Here is a 14,181-nt window from a genome sequence, read left to right as displayed (position 1 = left end):
AAAATACTCTTAAAATCACAGAATGCTTTGGGTTGGAAGGCATCATCTTGTTCCATCCCCCTGCCATGGCCAGGGACACCTTCCACTCTCCCAGGTTTCTCCAAGCCCCATTCAACCTGGCCTTGGACACTTCCAGGGATGAGGCAGCCACAGCTTCTCTGAGCAACCTGTGCCAGGGCCTCACTACCCTCAGAGAGAAGAATTTTTTGCTCTTACCTAACCTGAATCTACCCTCCTTCAGTGTAAAACCATTCCAAGTAAACCTCCACCTTTAACAGATATCACAGCATCCATATTCCAAGGGAAAAAAAACAACATGCCAGCAAACCCTAACAAGTGCACACACTCATAGACTTATTTGGTATTTAAGAAGCACAAGCTTTACTAAAAATGATGGTAATACTTTGATGACGTGTTCCTTTTTTAGCACCTTTGCAATTATTCTGTTATAGGTGACTAGCTCATTACAGATCAATATATCAAAATGATGAGACTTTTGGGGATGTAATGGAATCACAATTACCACAATTTCTAATATTCTGAGGAAGTTCTTCATCTGCTTTTTGCAGTAATGCAAGAAAAAAAAAAGTCACTGCCAATGCATTTGTGTTAGCTCTCTGTAAACTATCACCAAAATCATTAACCACGAGTATCATGACAGGGAGTCCACTTCCCTTTTGGAGCCCCCATAACTTCTGGCACATCCTGTCTCACTGTACTTGGTGCCTGACATTTCTAGCTGTTGAAATATGCCCCTCACATGCTGGAAGTCTGATAAATCTTTGGGTTGTTTATCTTTTGTTCCCTTGCTTCACATTTCTGCAATAAAGGCTGTGATTAAGAGGATTAATGAAAATGTCACCATTTATCACCCGAAGCTCAATCAGTAATAGGAAAGTTGGACCTTATTTGATTAATTACACAAAGGTGCAAAAATTCTCACATTATTAATTCAGGACTTGGCTGTAAAATGCTAGAACTCTCTGAGGCCCTAAATAGCAAGGTTCAATGTCTTAAAGTTTACATATGCTCAGAAGTACATGCTTGACTTTAAGCTAATTTATTGAATTAATTTTCTTAATTCACTGTTTTGACCACATTAACTCTCCATTAAACACCCATCTACCAGCTCCAATACATCCAGAAAAAGTTACCTGTCTTTAAAGGCCTCCTTCCTGCCCGTCACCTCTCAATGACTGTTGGCAGACTGTTTCTATTAGAACATAAAGCATTTGTGCATCATTCCTGTGCTACCTTCAACTTCAGTAATAATTCCAAATGTCCCTCCCCCCAAATGCCACTTACCACCTTTAGGTAAATCATCTTTACCTGCTGCAAACAACCAACCCACTGGAGAAACCCTTGGCAGCAGAGGGCTTGTAAGGTGTAACCAGGAAGGCTGTCACATCCTCTTGCCAAGCAGGTCACTTTGCCTTCAGCACAGAAATTAATTCTAACTGAAATGGGAAAGCAGGGGTTTTAGACCTAACTCTCGGGTCTACCGGCATTAGATATTCTGAGTTGGAAGGGACCCATAAGGATCATCAACTCCAGCTCCTAAATGAATGGCCCCTACAGGGATCAAACCCACGACCATGGTGTTATTAGCACCATGCTCTAACCAGCTGAGCTAATCTCACAGTTTCAGACATTAAAAGTTTGATTTTTAAACAGCTGCAGGAAAAAAAAGTATCTCTAAGTAAAATGAGGACGTGTATTTTTTGATTTGGTAGTTAGATTAGTATTGCTTGCTACAGAACTATCTCATCTCAGATTTGCTAAAATCAGCAAAGTCAGCAATTGGATTGTTAAAATGGATCCACTAAGATCTTTGGGTTTAAATGAACTGCAGCAATGAAGAACTTACTGAAAAGGAATCTCCACTGCCCAGATCTCATGGATGTGCCACTAATTAAACCCTGCCTGAACAGGCAGGCTGCACACTGGTCTCTCTTGAAAGTGAGAAAGTCAGACAGGAACAGGGGAGTACTGAATGGGAATTCTGAATCACACAAACTGAGGATGCATAGAAATTAGTAAACTAAAATTGGGTGGGTTTCCTCTCAAAAACAAAGCATTAACTCATTAAATAAGAGCTAATAAAAATTTTAAAAAGAGTGATAAGAGAGGAGAGTTAATTTGTCAAGGGCAGACTGATTATAGAAATTAGTATGGTAATGTAATGAAAATCCACTTCCCATTCATAAATATTGATTGTGCTTAAAAGAGCTTATCTTATTTACAAAAATGTCATTCCAATCTGCTGACAGGTACATTTTATTCCCAAAATGCTGACCAATAGTCTGCATCCATATCGCTATATGCCAACTGCTTCACAGTTAGATATATGCTCCTTGAAGCAGAAAACCACACTCCAGCTCTGTGTCAGCAGATCTCATCTTCCAACAGGATCCTGTATCCCAGGGACAGCTGCTGTGTTTGCTTATGGACACAGCTAACAGACACTAAACTGGAACACAAAAACAGATGTGAAGATATACTCTCAGTTTTATGGTCTTTAATTGGTATTTTGACACAGATGTGATTATATGATGATACCATATGATTACATGATGGGTTGAAGAAGAAGAATAACAGCAAGTGTGCCAGCGAAAAAGTGACAAGCCCTTGACTTGGATCTTACATCTGGGGATGAAACTCCTTAGCATTGAACTGCCCGAAACGAAAAACTTCCACAGAAGAGAATTCGCGTTTCTTGCCTTCTGATTACGCTCTGAAGGAGAATGATAAAAGATTCTGCTCTCTTCTGACACCCCAAAAATTAATAAAGATCTTCCAGTTATCTGTCAGCATGACCTCTACACATGCAGTAGGGAAGTTTTGCCACTGTCAGAAGCAGTTTTGTTTTTCTATAGCTCAGTAAAATCAATATTAAAAAACAGGTAATGAAGGATTAAAATGTTATATTTATTTGGTGTTTACCAGCCTGGGATTAAAACTGATAGAAATAGAAGCAGTGCTGAGAATACTCAACTCCTTGTCTTTGAAGGTGGTAGAAAGAAATCAGGATCTTCCAGTTGACAGGACTTTGTAAATGCAGTACTTCGATATGTAAAGCAAAATTAAATGATTGGTAAATACCATTTTAGATTAAGTTGCTATCAGACAGGAAACTATGGAAATGTGACTTTGGATATCAACTCTGGGGGGGGGTTGTTGGTTTTCAGAGTTCAAGTAGTTTTTGCCATGAGCCTTAGCTCCAAGTAAAAGATAAGAAATGTTAAAGAATGTAGTCCTTATGTACTGGATGTTCAGATTTGATTACCAAATACTTACTATTATTTCCACTGTGCTGGGTTTTACAAAAATTTTGCAAACAAAATGAAAAACCTAAAAAAAATTTCACTTTTAAGTGAAATTCATATTGTTATTTCATACTGTTTGCCAAAATGGCATTGTAATTCTAATGGCATTAAATGAAAAATTATTTTTAACCTATGTATAGCTTAAGCCCCAATTTCCTTATGAAAATGGCACCAATTGGTTTAGAAAACCAATGGTTTTCTAAATAGAAGGAGTTAATTCAGATAAAACTTTACATAGGCATTCTTAACTGAGTTTATGGTCAATGATTTTGAGTTAGCTAAATTCACTTATCTCCATTTTAATCCAGGCTCTGTCATTGATTCACATGACAGAATGGTTCTTTCTTTCTCTCTCCTTCTACAGTTTATCAATGTCATATATTTTTCCAACTCTATGGACCCAGATATTTCTTGAACTCTCCAAAGTGCTACTGAAACACAACTGAAATAAATGCTACCTTTGAAGCACCTAATTTCTGTGACGGATTAGCAATTCCATAAATTGGGCTGACATCCATTCAAACACATTTTCTGGGTCCAGCTCTTGGGTAAATAGGAAAGGCTCTAAACCAACAAACTAAGAAAATATTTATACTTATATTTAAAATAACAAAGATTCAATCCCAGACTGCTGTTGTTCCACTCACAGTAGTTTCATCACACTAAAGTGGCAAAAAGCTATGAACTCTTCAGTGAAGGTGGTATAAATGCATTACCCTTACTGTTGTGCAGTGCTATCCAGAGACAGGGACAGCCTCCCTGGGAAGGGTGCAGAAACCCTATATTAAGCAAGGAATGCCTGGACCCAAATTACCACCTATTCAAGGTTTTCCCTCCCTTACAGCTTTTAACATCATTTACAAAGAATGATCTCCTAGGGAGAATTCATCTTCAATAGATGTGGATTTCCTGCACTGGAAATCTTTGTATTAACTTGGACACTTGTTTTTTGAACAACACTCTATGTCCTGCATGCCTTTGCTGTTCTGTATCAACACATCACAACACTGATGTGCTGTCTGTAACTGTCCATTGTTCATAGCAGATTCAACCTCAGAAATCCTAATTCCTAGAAGCCAGCACTGTCATATTGCAATATAATCAAAACTGAAAAACACAAGGGCAAGAATTAGGCAATAGGCCAAACCATCAAATGTATGTATCAGTAGATCTGCAGTCAGTGTTATCAGATCAAACTACAGAGAATATGATATATTCATGTACGGAGAGAAGAGATGAAGCACACAAAGTTCATTTCATCATCTCCTCCACTTCTCCTATTAAATCTCTCAGCCTCTGCTTGGAACAGCTGACCTTTAAACATTGCAGTGGGAGATTTGCATCTGTGCCAAAAGACAAGATAATCAGAGGATTCTTCCCTGCTCCCATCAAATTCCTTTTTTAATCTCAAGTTCACCCAGCCTATCACTCCTCCTCTCAGAAAGCATTACATCTCTGTGATAGATCAGCTCAGAACAGTTGTCAGCTTTCCCAAACACAGAATTTCTAGTTACACAGGCCTTGCTTTTCTCCTCGTGTAGATGTGACATTTCAGTTTCCCTTGTTACCTCTCTTTTGTTCACTTTTACATACTTGTTATCTCAACAGCAGAGTTTGGTTTTGTCTTCAGTAGAAGTGAACCACAGGCCAGAACAATCTATTCTCTGAAAACAGACATGTCTTACAGGGAACCATAAGGTCCAACTGAGTCCCTGAAGGCTTTTTGTTATTATTTTGTCTTAATTTCCATATTTTAAAATAGTGTTTCTATTCAAAGCTAATTTTAAAATGTCCTAGAAGTCAAGACTCTTAGAAAATATTTCCATATAATCAAATATGTCAACTAGATTTCCAATATAATTGTAACATTTTAAATGAAATGGCATTTCAAAGCAAAACCTAAATACGTCAAATCTCAAAGCACTTAATTTTCATATTCTGAAATATTTTTTTCAAAATTGCTGCATCAGAACAAGGAATTCCCACTAATACCAAGCATTTTCTAACAGAAACATATCTTTGGGGAATTTGTTTTAGTCAAGGCTCACAAAAAAAGACTTAGAGACAGAGTCTTAACCCAAATCTGGTTACCTTTTTCATCCTGCAATATATTCTAGTTTTTCAATGTCACAAAATCAATATGCAGACTTAGAAATATTTGATGCAGTAGATGAGAAATATTTGATGCAGTATATGAGCAATATAAGGCACTGTAGCCTAGAACAACCTCCATCTGAAGAATGTTTAATGTCACCCTTGGTACTCACAAAAATATTTCAGCAGCTGAGTGTTCATTCCATATGTGGGAAATGTCCAATATCACAGCCAAAGTGGGTAGTTTAATATGGGCGGTTTTGAGATTTTTTTTACTATGTAACTAGGACTGTTTCACTTCCTCCACATACCTGAACACACTATTCACATTTACAGCTAAGAGATTCTGGTTTGTGCATTTCTTTTGCAGTCATGATAGTGCAAAGATGTTGACCAAGGTATCTCAAACACTTTGCCACTATTTGAGCTTTTTCAATACTAGTGCTGTCCACGAGGCACCAGCTGATACTGCTGCTAAGTGTGGCTCACATCCCAAATCTGTGCACTTTTTAACAGAAGCCAGAACCTCAAGGGTAAGAGCAGAGAGCAGTTAATAAACTCAGGAGAGAAAAACAAACAAACAAACAAAAACCCTCCAAAACTATAAGAAAACAAGGCAGAAGATATTATCTTTAGTTGCTACTATTTCTGGAAATATTATTGCCCCAGACCTGGTGTGGTCTTCCAGTCTTCCCATTGCTCTGTTTTATACTTCACTGAATTTACACACACACTTCTGAACTGTATTACTTTGCTATGTCTTAAACCAATTTTTAAAGGAAGGAATGTAGCTTCCAAATGCTAATTCAGAAGAGAGGCTTTTGTAACAGATATTACTTCTCAAGCCAATTTACAAAGGTCACTGGCCTATGAGGGCACTGTTTGTTTCTTAAATTACAATATGAGCAGTGAGTCAGAGTAGTGAGCAATTTAGCTTAGCACAATTAACATTTCATATTCAAAGAGGGAAAAAAAACATACCTTCTTTCTCAAGACCTACTGTTTCCATTAGAGAAGTTTTCATTTTCAGATTAAAATAGAAACCACAGAAAATATCTCTTGACATTTCAAGTAGTATTTCTAATTTCCATATCAAATCCACTGTTGGATTAACCTTTGTGAGAAAATGAACTTTTGTTTTTATAATGTCCAACTCAGTTTATTGTGTTTATATACAAAACACTATCATAACCTATTCTTCAAACATCCTTGATCTTTCAAAAACAGATTCAAAAACTGCACCAAAAAACAGGATATGCCTGATTAAAACTGCTATATGAAGTGTAAGAAAATGCAACATATTGTATATCTCAAAACAGACCAACAGTCATCTCTCAAGGTACAAATCATCTCACCTCACTTCAGCTATCTAGAAATTAGACATCCAGACTTGACTAGTCATTTAGTCAAAGAAGAGACAGGCAGTAAATGTAAGCAAGAGAAATCTTTGGGAATTCATTATCTTGGGTTAAGAGTGAATGGGGTAAATAAAGTTTGAAATTGAAAAAAAGACCTAAACAATCGAATCCCAGAATACCTATCTGAATTTTTCAATTTTGAAAAAAGACAACATAAGCAAAATGATGAGAGGAGTGATCCTGGTGGGTGGGGGGACAGGCCAGCATTCTCAGTACCGGCTCTAATCTGAGCAGACAAGTAAATGCTCAAACTGGAAACAACACAAATATCAATGGTTTGTTTTAATTAAAAATGGACTTACAACCCCATCCTGTAACATCAAAATCATTGCATCACCTATCTTACCTATCACTGTTGGACTTGCTGGCTGCAGTACTAAAATGGGGTTTTATGTGACTGGAGATCTGACTACACAAGTACACAGGTGTTTGTGGCCCACATTCAGAATCTTATTTCATAAATCCCTGCAATCAAGTAAAATACCATGAAAGGAAAACCAAACACAGATGGTTTTATCAATATGGCAACAGCAGCATATTTATAACTGAGCCACAGAATAACAGTATAAGGAATACCACTATGCTGATTCAATTTATTGCTCGCTGATTATTTTGAGAATGCAGCATTATCTCTTTATTACAACACGTTGTCCTGACTCCACTTTTAAATTAGCATTATCAAATTCATTCTTGGTGCAACACTAAAATCATCAGCCCAGCTCAACAGGGTTGCTCTGAAGCCTTGTGTGTGGAACACATTCAGCTGAACAGGATAAAGCTGAGACACTGCTTTTTATAAGAGCAAACTTACTGAACTTGAACTCGTGATTGGATTTGGGAAAAGCTACATTTTTTTAAACACAGTCTTTCCTTCGTTTGGAGAGAATTAAACTTCAGCAGTCATTACATACAGGTGATTTCACAGCACTTATCTTCAAGTGCCAAAACTTGCCTTTATGTGATGAAAAGGAAATAGTCACAAATCTTCCCTATGTCATAAATATCTTTTAGAATAGCAATGTTAAAATAAGCAGAAATGGACAGCCCTATTTTCATACATGGAAGCAATGGAAGAATAACCTCCCTGAGGCTGCCAAGAAAGAGCTGGACTGTTGATTGTACTGTATATGGAGTACTAAGATCCAGGCACGTAGATCCCATGACTCCTCCAGGCACTGAGGTGCTGAGTAACAAGTCATTCTCATATGATTCAGGTAGATTAGCATCACTTTTTTCAACCTCAGGAACAAATCAGCAGGAAACTGGGAGAAAGCTGAGAACCACAAATTTCCTTGTGGTCACAGTGTCTGCATTAACTTTTCATAAATTTTTATTTACGCATTTTTTTACCAAGTTGTTCACTGTACTAAATAAAAGAACTAATGAAGATTTGCAAAGGATTTCACAGTATTACATATATGTGACAGACCTCAAGAGACTAATAGTAATCAGGAGTAAGATTTTGGGATTGTCATATAAACTTTCTGTGAAAATCGCAGTTTAGTGTCCAGCACCATCTCAGAAGACACACTGTCAGGAATTTATAGATGTGGAAATGGAGTACATAAAGAAAGGGAGCCTACAAGAAAGATGGAGAGTGCCTGTTTGCAAGGGGGAATGGCTTCACACTGACAGAGGGCAGGATTAGACTGGATATTAGGAAGAAATTTTTCCCTGTGAGGGTGGTGAGGCCCTGGCACAGGTTTCTCAGAGAAGCTGTGGAAGCTCCATCCCTGGAAGTGTCCAAGGCCAGGTTGGACAAAGCTCTGAGTAACCTGTTCTAGTGGAAGATGTCTCTGCCCACGGCAGGGGAGTGGAATGAGGTAATATTTAAGGTCCCTTCCAACCCAAACCATTCTGGGATTCTAAGATTCTAGGAAATATCTTGAATGTATTGAATAGCATGCACAGTTCTGCCTTACCATCTCACCTTCCAGCAAGGTGCTGGAAAAGGCAGAGGGAAGGTAGCAGAGTGATCCTTATACAGCTTCCAAGTAAGGAAAATTTTAAATACTTAACTTTGAAAGCAGGCAATTGAAACAGTAAGTGGCATGGAGAAGGAAAATAGGGACTGGTGCTCATTGTCTCTTCTGATACAGGAATTCAGGGACAGCAAAGGAAATGACCATGTGAGGGTTTCACTTCTCTGCACAACACATAGGCTGTGAAATTCTCTACTATGGGGTGCTACAGATGTCAAAGGTTTACAATGGGCTCACACACACATCTAGGGTGTTTTACAGCCAGAAAAAAAAAAGACAGTCAGAATGTAAATGGGTTTTTCTATTAGCTTTTGTTCCCCAAGACAAAACCTAGGGATTGCCAACATCTGAGCTGGTTTTCACCTCTCAGTGCTTGCAAGCAGCTCCACTACGTCTCATGTTCCATAAAGGCTACTTCCAGCTTACAAAAGAAAAAAAAAACCCACCTTTTTTATTCTGATAAACAAGGTATGTTGCATTTAACAACATGGGCAGTCTTGCTGGCATCACTGGCCTTTGCCCTATCATTAGGTGCCCACAAACCATCCAACTCCTTGGATGTCACAACTATATGTAGATGGTAAAACTGCTTTCACAGTTATCCTACAACTTCCTGTCTCCTCTACCTCACCTACCAGCCTTTTCTGGCACAGTTAGTCCTCTATGCCATTTTTGCAACATTTCTTTCCTAAGCTATTTAGCTTTTAAAATATTTTACCTACACCTGTTGTCTCTTAGTATTCCACAGCCAGGTACGTGCCACCCATGATCCTGCACTTCAATACCAAACACTTCCCCGGCAAAAGGCTGGGCAGCTGCCCCAAAGGGGACGAGTGATGTTTATGTATTACCATTATAACAAAAAAAAATTAAATTCTTTGATAAATAAAAGGATAATAGAAATGGCAAGGATTCAAAGTCAGCGCATCTCCTTTTTGACCTGCCCTTGATTCTTGCAGAATCAGGCTCCCTGATCTGGGGAGCACTTTCAGCTAGACCTGATTTCTACAGCATATCCATTTCCCATGGCACCATGTTCAGCTGGAAACCAAGCCACAGATGTATCTGCCACTTCTCAGTTCTGAAATATGTGTATTTCTGAAGGATGTCCACTTGTGAAAACCACAATTAGTCAGATCTATCTATCTATCCATTATATTCCTTGACAAATTAAAGCAACAGTGCAGTGCTCTAGTGCATCAATTTATATTCCCAGCTTAACAGGTTTTAGGCCACTAAAACCCAAAATATGCTTCCGATTTATTGCTTTAATGTATTTAAATGCTATTCCACTTATATCAATTTAATTGGTGTTACACTTTCCACAAAACAGCCACCATAACTCCTTCTCTTAGAGGATGCTGCTCGAAATGACTGAATTTTTCTTAAAAATCAGATAAATCTGTTAATCTGTACAAAGCCCCTTGTGGCCACTTGCTTAGCTGTTTATTTTTTTTCCTTTTTGTTTTGTTTTACCTCTGATAGGCTCACAGTTGATGGATGCAGTACAACTACCATCTAATTAAATTGCTGGAGAGTTTAGCAGTTGATAAATACAGTTTATCAAAAAACCATCACTCAAGCTCTCACTCAGAGATACTGGTAAGTGCATTAAACCAATGTAAGCTACTTTTAAATAAGACAGTTCAGTCCTAGTACATATCTAGAAGATAACTTCCACTTTACTTTATGATAATTTTCAGTAGCAGAATATGATAGAAGCACCAGCAAAGTAACATTTGGAACAACTAATTCAACAAAAGGAGTTGGCACTGTGTACAGTCTCTCTGAAAGCCAGGTACTTAAAGCATTTTTAAAAGTATGTTTTCTTCAGTGTAGGCAGCACATTGAGTCACAGCATAAATATAACTATGCACACATCCACACTGTGTATTTACACACACAGCAAGATCAGGTTGTGAGGTAACAGAATTCCTTTTTTCACAAGAGCACTAAGGGTACTTCTCTTCTGGGCAGTCTCATGTTCACAGGCAGCTGCCCCATGGCCTTGTGGATTTTCTAGGCAGAGGATCTGTGCAGCCACTGGTCCCTTTAATCACAAACTGGCCCCAGCTATTCCAGCATTTGTGAAACAAATTCAAACCCATGAAGGGAAATGAATATTCCATTTTTAGGCTCACATCTTCTAAAATGAATAATGATTTGGGTATTTCAGCTGACCTGGATTCGGGTAGAAATTCAGTAACATTATCTGATCTTCAGAGATCACCTGTTCTTTGATGGTTTAGCTTCAGTATTAAAAATCTGAAAAACTTACAATTTTGGGTTTATGTTTTAACTTTCATTTGATTTTGCAGCATGGTCAAAATGAGACACTCTTGTAAATCAGAGAATAACAACCAGTCTTATTCTGTAATTACACGACTATGAAAAGAAACATAATTGCAATACCATACTTCTACTTTAGCTTTTTACCTATTTGTCTTTCATTATCTGTAGATCACTCAAGACTAATTAATTCTGAGCCAAACAGTTTTCATAAGTAAATTTTTAGCCACAAAGTGAATTAATTGATTTTTCCCATTTTTGCATTACTGCACACAAAAGCACCAAAAGCTCACAAAACCCCACAAAAATTACCAATGCATTCCTCACATGCACTTGAGATAATATTACTGCAAATTCCTGACTTCAGTATTCCAGTAGTGTTTCAGGCTCCAGTTTGAATGAGTTTCTCAAATTACAATTCCACACCATCAAATTTCTATGCAACGAAATCCTATATAACCACAAAGCCCTCTGTCTTACTGCAGCCATTATATAAAAAATGGAGAATAAATAAATGGAGGTCATTTATTTATTCTTTCCTAAAATGCCAGCCTTAAATGTTTTATGATATCAGCCAGCAAAGGAAGTGTTTGGTGGCAAGTCATTTACACCATATATTCAAACAAAAAAAGTGCAGTTCCATCAAACATACCTCCACAAGCCTGCTGGTATGTTCTCGAAATATAGCAGCATATTCCTTTATTTCTTTCTCTCTTCCATTTTTAGCAGCTTCAATGAGAACTAGAAGTGGAACAGTGGTATCTAAGAAGGAGTCTGAGATGTGATCTATAATGGCTTTACGGAGCTGCAAAAGAAAGCATTACATTAGTACCTGCTAACTGGGCTATTTGTTAAAGTCTACTATAATTACTGGCCATTAATATTTTATAACATAAACATCTACACACTGTATTTCTGCATTATTTGCAAGATTGTGTGTCTGAAACCTACTGCAGCTGCAATTTATCTATTACACAGAAAACTGTATTTAATTTTAGGGACAATTTTAATATACCACTACCTAAATACGCATGTTTGTAAGTGTAAATGTCTGTGTGTGTGTACAGACACAATAAAACACTTACAACATATACTAGTTTTGTTGAAATCAAGGGAGCCAAACAAATATTCACCTTCCTTGATGACAGCATAGACTATTTACATGATTTTACACGTGAAAAATTAGTTAGACCAGATCTCATGTCTCCTGGGTACTGTCCCTTGTAACTCAGATGCCAAGGGAGAAGTCTATTTAATTTTGCAGAGAAAATATTAATTTAATTATGTTTGCGCTCCCAAAATAGTCTTCATCACACGTTTTCATAATTGTAAAATTACCCAAATATTTTCTTGTTGGGAAATCCAACTACAGAGTCTGATTTGCAAGATGGTCGCCTTCATGGTCATTATGTCACCGAGATTACTGATTATGCCACCTGATAACATATTAATAGAGCAAGAAGAACTATAAATGAGTCTGAAGTTCAATTTTCTCTGCTTAAATTAATTGTTCTTGAACTTCTTACTTAAATTATTAACAAAGTGTAACATTCTGCTACAAATTATCCCTTTGAAATTAGGTTTCACATAAGTTTATAACTGATCTCTAGGACATTACAGCACTTAAGGGGTTATTCTGCATGTTATAAACCCATACATGACAATTATTCAATTTAATGATGGAACACTCAACAAACATACCAGTTGTAGCAATCCATGCAATGTAACTAAATTATCAAGTTTGCTGAATTTCCTACTGCAAAAATGTTACTTTTACAATATACAGGAAAGATATCGATTGGAACAGAAAAGGAAACAAAATATTTGGAAGCTCTCACAGGCTGACAGAGTTGCTGCCAAAGTAGATGTTTTCACTTAGCATTTTGCCCCAATGCACCTGTGTGAAAACTCAGTAGAAGTAAAGGCTCCTACCACTAGAAAAATGCAAAAACCCACAATCTTTTTGATGCTGCTGTGCTTGTAGGTAGGGCAGTGACCACGCACAGCAGAAATAATAGCAGAGAAATCTGTTGATTATCACGACAAGATTTGGATATTAATTCCACCACTAGCTTTGGGATAGCCTCACCATCTAAAGCCAGCTCTCATTGACTCACCAAAGGGACAGACAAATCTTCCAAAAAAACCACATGTTTGGAATGTTTTCTTTGTCTTCTAACTTGCTGCAGCCTATCCCATTGGGATATGCTATCTGGATACACTGTATGTTCTGAAAGGAATTTAGAAAGACAAAGGCTATGCGATTCCAATAATTGGATTTTTTACATTCTCAGCTTCATTCAGGCTGGAATTAAAAAAAAAAAAAATTAAAAAGTTTTGAAAACTTTGTAGGAAAAAATATGTTGAACCTCCAGTCCTGATAAAGTTACCTGTTAAAATTTTTCTGCTAGAAAGGCCCAACTGAAGAAAACAGACATTTTTTTCCTGTTTAAAATTAAGTACATGAATGTGACCTTGAAGAATCACAGTTTAAAACTTAAGATTTCAATTTACAACAAAAAGCAACAAAAACCTGTGGAACCATTATATCCATGGCTGATGATTCATTATCTCCAAGAGAAATATTTTTTGGTTCTGCATAGCCCAGGCTGTAGGACTTTCGTAGCCTTAGTGTATTATCTGAGGACCAGTGACTGTAATAACCTCAGTCACATTTGTGGTGAGCTTGAGGCATCCAATTTCAAACCAGCAGCCTAATTTTATCTCTCATTGCATAATTCTTTGCTATAGCTTTTTACTGGTTTGCTTGGTTTAATTAACCTCTCACATATAAATTATCATTATTATTTTGTTCTAAGAGATTCACTATCCTGCAATTAAACAGCAGATCGTGCCTTCTTAAAAAAAAAAAAAAAGAAGAAGGATAATCCTGTGTCTTTACTGAATACAAACAAGTTTGAAATTATGTTCCAGTTTCAGCTCTTCAAAAGAAATACACAAAGCTGAGATTTTCAAAGGATGGCTCACGTAGCGTTAAAAAACCAAGAAATGCAATGTAGAACAAAAGAGGGGAAAGACAAAAGAAAAAGAAGGAATATCTGAAGCAATATC

The 14,181-nt window shown here is 37.2% G+C and overlaps 1 protein-coding gene across 9 annotated transcripts in view; it reads right to left on the bottom strand.

Annotated features, from left to right (window-relative positions):
* The window catches only part of CTNNA3 (catenin alpha 3), a 428,400-nt gene that overhangs the window by 164,028 nt on the left and 250,191 nt on the right, over positions 1-14,181 (bottom strand). For 7 of the 9 annotated variants that reach the window (XM_027694077.1, XM_027694076.1, XM_027694078.1 and 4 more), the window contains one exon: positions 11,762-11,914. In XM_027694077.1, coding sequence (XP_027549878.1) covers positions 11,762-11,914 — 153 coding nt within the window. The other 2 variants (XM_027694084.1, XM_027694083.1) reach the window with 2 other exon arrangements.

This window comes from Neopelma chrysocephalum, unplaced genomic scaffold (genome assembly GCF_003984885.1).
Source record: "Neopelma chrysocephalum unplaced genomic scaffold, ASM398488v2 Primary Assembly neopelma1_96, whole genome shotgun sequence".
Taxonomy (NCBI): Eukaryota; Metazoa; Chordata; class Aves; order Passeriformes; family Pipridae; genus Neopelma; species Neopelma chrysocephalum.
The sequence above is the reverse complement of the archived record's forward strand: the minus strand, read 5'-3'. Positions and strand labels throughout refer to the sequence as shown.